The sequence below is a fragment of the Coenobita brevimanus genome, chromosome 87 (assembly GCF_032717465.1).
Source record: "Coenobita brevimanus isolate Jiangsu-jjx chromosome 87, ASM3271746v2, whole genome shotgun sequence".
Taxonomy (NCBI): Eukaryota; Metazoa; Arthropoda; class Malacostraca; order Decapoda; family Coenobitidae; genus Coenobita; species Coenobita brevimanus.
The window spans coordinates 26,142,770-26,152,769 of record NC_137040.1 but is presented as its reverse complement, the minus strand read 5'-3'; the positions used below and the strand labels follow the sequence as shown (position 1 = coordinate 26,152,769).

General features: G+C 44.8%; 1 protein-coding gene across 1 annotated transcript in view; it reads left to right on the top strand.

Moving 5' to 3' along the window:
* Positions 1-1,800: 1,800 nt before the first annotated feature.
* LOC145411035 (uncharacterized) overlaps positions 1,801-10,000 on the top strand; it is a 22,715-nt gene continuing 14,515 nt past the window's right edge. The window contains exon 1 of the mRNA XM_080281097.1: positions 1,801-1,912. Coding sequence (XP_080137223.1) covers positions 1,801-1,912 — 112 coding nt within the window. The remainder of the gene's footprint in view (positions 1,913-10,000) is intronic.

The following is a 10,000-nucleotide window of genomic DNA, read 5'->3' as shown; positions in this document are numbered from 1 at the left end:
CGACCTCGGCACCCTTACGGTCGTTAAGATAAGCACAAGGGGTGATTAAGGTCCGTATTCTCGTAGTCTTAGGAGGCTCACTATCCCCCAGGCTCCTATGACTCACTCTCAGCTGAATAAAATCGTCTGGTGTACTGGTGTTATCCTCCTAATCGTCCGCTTAAACCCTTTCAGTCCCACAATGCGTTTTACATATACATTTATTTTTCTTTGTACCTTCAGACGGTTTTCGTCAGCGTAGGGAGTCTTTGTGAGCAGAGAGAGAGAGAGAGAGAGAAAGTGTGTTTGCGTGCGTGCGTGCGATATTCACCCAGCAATTAATCGATAAAGGCACCGTAACAGAGCATATTTTTCACGCTATTCCTACTTCCCTTTCTCGCGTGTAATTCATCACTAACAGCCCTATTAGCCCTCGTATCAAAACTGGGTGCGCCAAGGTGAAAGAAACCTAATTTACGACCATTATTTAAGGAACACCTGTGATTACTTTCCCAGGTGCTCCGTAATTAGCGTTCACTTGGAAACCCGCCATTTTGAGCGTCCAAACCCAAGATTATATTGATACTAGTCGAGGTAAATCAGGCTTTTTCCCTAGGTATTTCAGCTGATCTTGAGTCATGTAAATCTCTCCTGTTTCCTGCTTCCTATGATCTCCAGTCTTTCAAACGATGTGTGTCCAGGCATCTCGAAATGATCGGATCTTGAATTTGGCTCTCTCTTGTATTTTATTTTTCTCTTGGAAGGAACAATAATTGCGGGCTCGCGGCCTTTGGTTCCTTCTTCGCATGAAAAAAAAAAAAAAAAAGGTTCAGATGAAGTACAGTTTGTGTTAGGAAAATCACTTAATGTATATCGTTGGGATAGTAATATTAATGCAGCATAATTCTGAGGTATGGGTCATTATTTTCTTTACCTCTAATTGGTGTTTTGATTAACCTTGTTCGTCAGGCATACTCGTAACACTAAAAGTCACGCATGTAAACAGACGATCAGCTGACTCCTGTTTTGGCCACACTCTCCCGGAACTCAAAAGTGTGTCAGAAGCCGTCAAAGGTGTGTCAAAACCCATTCTGGCATTGAATTCTGGCGATAACGTGCCTTCCAAAGTGACACCTCGCGCCTAATCATTTTTACGTCCAATTAAGTGGTATGGATGTGCCCTGTAATGACCGTAATTAGCAAACTACGCGAGCTTAATGACCTGGCCTTCAGCGGGGTTTGGAGGGCGATTATTTTTGTCCCATATCTTCTGTTTGTCTGCCTTTTTCGTTTTTTTTTTTTCTTTCATTCGTTTGTCTCTCTTGCTTGGTTTAATGTAGGTGGCTTCTGTTCATCTTCTCAGGTTTCTGTTGTGTCTTATTTCTTATGTTTGTTCCGTTTATCATAATTTATCTCTCTCTAGTATTTCTGTTTCATTTTGTCACGTTTTGTCTGTCTGTCGCTTCCAGTATCATTATCTGTTTTGTCTTTTTCATCTATCCAGTCCTTCTGTCAGTGCTGCATATCTCATAATTCAGTTCTACACCGCTTGTCTCTTGCAATATCAGTTTCTCATTTGGTAGGTGTGCCGAGCCGACCTCTTTGCTAAATGTATCCCTGCACAGTGTCTGACGCGGGAAGGGAGAGGGGTGGGGGAGGCAGAGGAGGGAGTGCCATGGTAATTCTAAGCGGGGTGGATTCAAAGGCTTTTCCTCCCATCAACTCCCCTTCTCTCATTAATTTCCTTCACTGTGTCACTCTGTGGTGATACACTTTCCTTCTTTATTTTTCCCCTTGACGCTGATGAGGAGCCTACACGTGATGGCGCTGTGTACCCTGGGTAGAGCAAAGCATCTGCTGCTTCCACCCAGGAGCCAATCCTCATCATATTTCCCTGCACCTCGCCGTGGGAAAGGATCCTGGTTCTACCCTGGTGAGACGCTGTCTACCACAAGGGGTGCTGGATCCCTGCACGGTGTATGTACCGTATTGTACCTGTAGGACGAGCCTGATGCAGTTGCTTACTCATGATCGACGGGTCCGCTTGACCTGACAGATCAAGGTTAAGCAACAGCAACAAGAGCTTTACCTATTGCAGCTTTTCTAACCTCTCCGCCTGTGTGCCTTCCCCGTTATGGAGGGCACGCAGCACCCTTCTTTCAACACACACTAACCCGTGTCTCTCCCAGCTCACTAATGCAGAAGTGACGTGGTGCTCTCACTGCTTCGTATACACAGCTGTTCATCTGTGGAACTGAGTCTTCATTCCCCCTTCCTACCACCTCCAGTCTCTTAAACCCAATATATCTAGGAATATGAAAATTAAATAGTCTTTGTTCTCCGTCTCTTTCGCTTTTTATTTATTCATTTATTATTTTTTCTAAGAGACGATTTTGCCTCATCTCATGCTCAGGTTCCTTCTCTCTTATACAGGGTGGTCCATACATAACACTCCTCTTTCACTCTGCCGGGCTTCTCGTGTCTTGCGGGGACGGCTCAGCGTTATCAGAGTCCATCCAGCATAGTTTTATCATTTCTTATTCCCATTGCCACTCCCATGCCCACACCAGCAGACTGAGCCGTTCCTGCAACACACTAGATTATCACCAGGGTAGTTTCTCTCTCTCTCTCTCTCTCTCTCTCTCTCACACACACACACACACACACACACACACACACACACACACACACACACACACACACACACACACACACCACACCACACCACACCACACCAGGTGGAGTGGAATAACAAGAGTGGTATCTGAGGTGGCGTGTAGAGTTCTGAAGAGGACCTCATTTATATTGCATGGGGCGTGGGGGGAGAGAGAGAGAGAGAGGGGGGGGTGAAGAAGAGGGGGACAGGAAAGGGGAGGAATGAAGAAGGGGAGAGGAGTGAAGTGGGGGTGAGGGTGGGATGGAGAAGGATGAGAGGAAAGGAGGGAAAAGGGGGAAAGGAAAGGGGGACGAGGAAAAGAGAAAGAGGAGGAGAGGAAAGGGGAAAGGGGGAGAGATAGGAAGTGAAGAAGAGACGAAAATGTGAAGGGGGAAAAGGAGAGGAATGGGAGGAAGAGAGAGAGAGAGGGGAAGATAGGAAGTGAAGAAGAGGAGAGGAAAGGCGAGAAAGGGAAAAGAAGGAGAGGAATGGGAGAAAGAGGGAAAGGAAAGGGGAAGGATGGTGGGGTAGGTGAGGAGGGGTGAAGGGAGGGGGGATGGTGAGGGATCCGATAAGAGCTGAAGGGGGTGACGCCTGGGGGGGATAGGGTGAGGGGAGGAGGGAGGAGAGGAATGGGGTGATAAAGGTAGTGGGGAAGTGGGGAGGGTATGGGGAGACATGTAAGAGAGAATTAAAAGAGATTAAGTATTTTTATGAAAAGAAAAAGAAGTAGGACGGAAGACTGTAAAAGAAAATGTAAGGATAGGAGAAATTTGAAGGAAGAAAGTGAAAGAAAAAAGAGAGAAGAGGTGCTTGGGAGTGGGAAGACGGGGGGATAGGAGAGAGGAGGGAAGGGGAGAGGACAGAGACATGGGGAGGAAAGAGGGGAGAAAAGAAGGTTATATAAGGATGCGTGAGGGGAAAATTTCATGGTCTAATGGTTAGTTTAAGGGGAGGTATAAGAGGGTTGATAAGGAGGGGAGATGGGGAGAGGAAAGGGGGAGAGGGAGGAGGGAGGGGGAGAAGAGGGGGAGGGAGAGGGAGAGTAAAGGGGGGGTAAGAGGGTGAGGAAGAGAGGAGAGCGGGAGAAGGAAGGAAGGTGAAGGGAAGGGAAGGTGAGGTGGAGGGGAAGGGAAGGTGAGAAGGAGGGGAGGGGGGGTGAGGAGGAGTATTAGTACATATGGGAAGTGCAAAATTGATGGCTTGTTAATTGGGTGTCTTCTGGGGTATAATTAGTTACATTAAAAGACCTGCTGTCGTTATTTATGGTCACTGGTTAGCATATTTGTGGAAGAAGGTCCAAGAGGGGAGGAATAGAGAGGAAAGGAGAGTAAATAATTTGGGGAATATGAGGGGAAGGAGGGGCAAGGCTGAGGGGAAGATGAGAGGGGGGGAGGATAGAGGGGAGGATGGGGAGTGAATTATTCTTGGGAGGAGAGGTTTTGAGAGGAGGTTAGAGGAGGAGGAGGAGGGGTGACGAGGGAGGTTGAAAAGGGGAGATGAGAGAGAGAGAGGGGGGGGCATGAAGTAAATGGAAGTAAACACACACACACACGCACACGCACACACGCACGCACGCACGCACGCGCGCGCGTCTCAGCATCCTCACACAGTTAACATCTTAATTACAAACTTCCTTCGCAGTAAATGTGCCTTTGTGTAAACTCATGAATACTTAGGAGTCCATGAATAGCATCCGTGTCCATGAGTAGGGACATGAGACAGCCTGAGTCCGTAATTATCAAGAATCTGAAACTCTCTCTCTCTCTCTCTCTCTCTACAGTAGGTACGACCTTTTCCAGTATGTGTCCCTAACTGTGTCGCTCACTTACTCAATTAGTCACTGTACCTCTTAAAGGGTGAATTCTGTCAAGCTGGCACCGTAGAGTTTTATGAGCGTGCGTGAGGCGTGTATCTGGAGTGTGTAAATTCACAGACACTAGACACTTTTTGGAATATTTTGAGGTGGCGCATACGGTCGGGTGGGTTCGGCTGTTAAACTATCCATAGTCTTTTTATTTTTTTCTTGCTGCTTCTAAGGTATTTGGTTCAGCTTCGAGGAGACAGTTAGAACTGAAGACGTTGGGTATAATCTAAATCTTATCCTTCAGTACTAGACGTGAAGAAAATCAGGAAACACAGTTCTTGAGCGGGGGGGGGGGGATGATTTGAGATGAAAAAGACGCCATCGCTGACAAGGGGTTACACCATTTCTGACAAAAAATAATCATCATGTCAGTTAAATTATCAAAAAATCATTTTCATTTTATTATTATTATTATTATGATGATGATTATATCATTATTATTATTATTATTATTATTATTATTCCTACTTATTTAAAAATTACGATATTTCAAAGGCTGCTTCGCCTAGAGCCTTCAAACGTGGTCAGCTTAGTCGGACAGCAGTCTACCTCTTTTGGGCAAATATGGTGACAGTCCGAACCGGATCTCCGGATATTATCCGGAACACAGAAAAGTTAGTCAGCCAGGCCATCTCAAGAACAGCTTAAGCCAGGAAGCTGAAGTTTTACTACAGTATAGCCTTCAACCGGACGCAGGCCGGATGGGAGTATGGCTCCAATTGGTTGATTTTTCTCTGAGATCACCTGGCATCAATATTACTTGTACTCTATGGAATACAGTATTCCAGATGTCACCAATTTTTCCCTGAAAGATTAAAGCTAGAGCCATCAAACTTGGTGGACTCACATATTGTGATGACCTAAGGTGACATGCACAAGATCAGTGACCCTGACCTCAAGATTCCTTTATAGCTGAGCTTTTAGTAGGCAGTGGCTGTGGCAAGTTTGTCCGTATCGAAGTCGTCCTTGGACAGTTTTACGGTGTTCTGGTTAATATTTTACCTTAGCTTCTTTAGTGCGGGGACGTCATTTTGTAATACCCAGAACATGATAAATTTCGGATTCCGGGAGGGCATAAATAAAAAATAATATAATCGTCTGGAAATAGCAAGATGAAAATTAATAGCCGGTATCGTACTTTATTTTGCCAACTTTTTAGTATCCATGTGACTGAAGACACAGATGTAAACAAGCAGTTTCATGTGAAATTTATAGTGAAGAAAATTTGGGTATGTGGTGTATGGTGGATAAATAAATTTGGTTATGTGGTGAATGGTAGATGTATAAATTGGGTTATGTGATGTATGGTAGATGTATAAGAGAAGACATATATGCAACTTATGGTAAGAGAGAGAGAGAGAATGAAACTTTCAACAAATATACAATATACTAAACACATATAAACAAATAATATTATACACAATCTAAGCCCAAGAAACTACCGGTATATTTATAAAGTGTTTAGTAACTTTATGAATGAAGAAATTAATATTAAAAAATTCGCTCTTATATCTTACGATCAAGAAAATATTATAATTCCCTCACTTGTCTCCTCCCTATCATGCTCGGCGATGAGTGGGGAAGTTCAGTAAGGGTGGCCCACTCGGGAGGATGAGTGAGTGGGGGCAAAAGTTTGGAGTACGTGGATTAGTGGGGGAGTTGAGAGAGAGAGAGAGAGAGAGAGAGAGAGAGAGAGAGAGAGAGAGAGAGAAAGAGAGATTACTACATTATTTTCTATTTAATGAGTAATATTTATGTTTTCATTTTCCAAATATATGTATACATATACAGTATATCATTATACATATCTTTATATGTTTACTTATATAGCTTTATATATATATATATATATATATATATATATATATATATATATATATATATATATATATATATATATATATATATATATATATATACACACACACACATTCCTAATCTAACCGGACCTGACCTGACTTAATTTCACTTGATCTGACCTAACATCACCTAATTTAACCTAATCTTACCTCATCTAACCTAAACTAGCCTGACCTGACCTAACCTCACTTAACCTATCCTCGCCTCACCTTTCCTTACCTCATCTAACCTAACCTATCCTAACCCAGCTTAGCCCAGTCCAGCCTAACCTATCCTTAACCTACCTATCCTGACCTCACCTCACCACACGTAGCCTAATCAAACCTAATCTGACCTCACCTCACCTCACCTCACCGGGCGTAATGAAACCTAACCTTACTTAACCTACCCTGACCCTTTTTCTGCAGAAAGAGCTCCGTAGTACTAAAAGGGTATGTGAAGGCTCTATGTATCCACTTCACACTATGTCTTAACCTAAATAAACTCGCCAGGAGATAACAAAGATAAAATTGGCGTCCCGGAGCTCAAGGGGTTGGTTAACAAGGTCTTTAGTGCAGCTGGCAACAACTTTATTCACCCAAGGGAAGTGCCGCGCCTCAGAGGGTTAAAATTAGCCTCCAACTGCTAACTCAATTCCTGTAAGTTTTGTCCCAGTACTCTCACCTGGACTGTACCTACTTAGCCTGTCTTGTTCTGTCTTTAGCCCGTCTTAGCTCAGCTCAGCTCAGTCTTACCCAGTTCATGATAACCTAGTCAATCTCTTTCTATCCTGTCTCATCTTAAACTAAAATGGTCTAACTCATGACATCCCATCCCATCCCATTCTAATTAGCCCATCCCATCCCAACACAACCTAATACAGCTTATCCCATCCCATCGCAAACTAATCTAACTTAATAAAACTTTTCATATTCTAACCAAGCACAACTTACCCCAACCCAGTCCAGCTTGTGTTGTTTGCCAGCCCCATTACACCTGACACTCACCTTTCCTGATTTCTTTTTATTCCCGTCTTTAATTCTTGGACTACATACCTGAGTTGCACCCTGCCCTTCAGCGAACAGTCTTGGGTGTACAAGTAGGTCTGTTGCTGTGTCTTTTCCTTTCAGCTACACTGGTACTATAATTTTAATCTCTTGGGCTGTCTGCCTTCGTCTGTCTTTCCCACTGCCAGTCTAAAACGCAATGTCAGAACGTCGAAATAAATGAATCTTGTTTTTGGTTTTCTTTTTTTGTTTCGTTTTTTTTTTTTTACAACGGAAATGTGTCGCTGGCTGTCCGCTTTAGGTTGCTTCGTTGCAAGAAAAAAAAAAGGAAAAAAAAAAAAAAAGGAATCTTCCACACCCAACCCCACCCAACCAAACCCAGCACAATTCCTACCAGTCCCCTACCTCATTCCAGCCTACTTAACCAGGCCCAACCAAATCCTGTCCATCTTAACGCAGCCCAGTCATACCCAGGCCAACCCAACCCCAACAGACTCAGTTCTAACCCACTCAACCCCATCCAAGCAGTACCCAACCTTACCCAACTCAATCCAACCCAACCCAGCCATACCCAACACACCATTACCTGACCCCATCCCACCCCGCTCTGCCCATCCGCCCCATCACACCCATCCTCCCCATCACACCCATCCTTCCCATCACACCCATCCTTCCCATCACACCCATCCTCCCCATCACACCCATCCTCCCCATCACACCCATCCTCCCCATCACACCCATCCTCCCCATCACACCCATCCTTCCCATCACACCCATCCTCCCCATCACACCCATCCTCCCCATCCCACTCATCAGCTCCATCCCACTCCACCCATCCACCCCACCTCACCCATCCACCCCACCCCGCCCCATCCATCCATCCACGCACCCCCCCTCACAACCCTACCCTACCCTACCCTACCCTACCCTACCCACACACCCACACACCCACACACCGACCCATGGCCCAAACCAATTCACCCCACCCCACCCCACCCCGCCCCGCCCCATCGCACCTCACCCCGTCCACCCACCCACCCACACAACGAACCTCTCCCCACCCATCCTCCCTACTAACCCCCCCCCCCACCCTCATAGTTCCGACAGCTTGGAATCTAACTTGCTTAAAGGAGACCAAGAACGCGACCTGTTTTGTGTGTGTGTGTGTGTGAGAGAGAGAGAGAGAGAGAGAGAGAGAGAGAGAGAGGGAGGGAGGGAGGGAGGGAGGGAGAGAGAGAGAGAGAGAGAGAGAGAGAGAGAGAGAGAGAGAGAGAGAGAGAGAGAGCACCGCCATTTCTCACTCACATATTCCCTTTCTAACGTGGTTCACACTTATCTTTATCTCCATCAGTCACACGACCATACACGCACACGCAATCTCTCTCTCTCTCTCTCTCTCTCTCGTGTATGTGTGTGTGTGTGTGTGTGTGTGTGTGTGTGTGTGTGTGTGTGTAACGTAGCCTAATTCGACGTCATTTTGCGGTAGATTTATTTTCCACGATTACAGGATATTTTGCTGATATTGAGGGGGGCGGGGCTGAGAGAGAGAGAGAGAGAGCAAGAGAGAGAGAGAGAGCAAGTGTATTTCTCTTCCTGTCCACAATTTCTTTAATACCATGGTAGTGAATGGTTGTGTGCGTGTGTGAGAGCTGCGGTGCGTGTGTAAGTGTGTGTGTAAGTACTTGTGTGCATGTGTGAGTGCCCATGTGCGTGTGTAAGTGCCATGTTACCCCTGACGACGTGCTTGGGCGTTTTTGTCTGCCTTTCGTGTCACCCCAAGCAGAGGAAGAAAAAGAAAAGAAAAACTGCAGACAAATGAATAAAAGAAAAAGGTCTTGCACGGAAGGAAGGGTTCTTTTCAGGGTTTCTTCACGTTTAACCCCTTCAGCCCGAGCACAGAGTTGAAATTTACCCCCAGAAACGAAGCTGAATGAGGTTATGTGTTCACCCATGTCTGTCTGTCTGTCTGTGTGCTCGTCTGTGTGTCTGTGTACAAAATATCTCAAATAATTGTAATCGGATACCAGTGAAATTTGGTGAAAAGTTGGGAATTGAATCAAGGAAGAGTTTATTAGAATTTTGAGGTTGATCCGCGTCCAGGTGTAGGAATAAATCATAAAATTCATTGTCGTCGGCGGAGGTATGCAGTCTCTGAGTTTCTGTAATGTGGCAGACTAAGGCTACGATTATTAAGTATCTTTTTAATTCACATTTATTTTTGCACATGGGTCGTTGATATGCCCTGGTGTACTATTGATGCAGTCTCTCTCTCTCTCTCTCTCTCTCTCTCTTCCGCAGTGTGACATCTCTTTTATCACTACTACAGTAATCACTTTCTTCTAAACAGCCTCATTGCATCCCTTCCCCTTTACGGCGGGCATGCAGCACGTACTTAACCACACACTTTCACTCCCTTTCCATCAAACCCATCAGTGCCTAAGTTATCCAGTATTCACAGTCATTCATGTACGCAGCTGGTCAACTCTGGAACTGTCTGTCTGTCTGTCTTTTCCTTAGTTTATCATTTTTTTTTTTTTTTTTAAGAGCAGTATTATGAGGCATCTCGAAATAAGCTGATCTTGATTTTGGTCTTTCTTTTCTTCATTATTATCTATTTATTTATTTATTTTTTTATCAAGGGACAATTTTTTA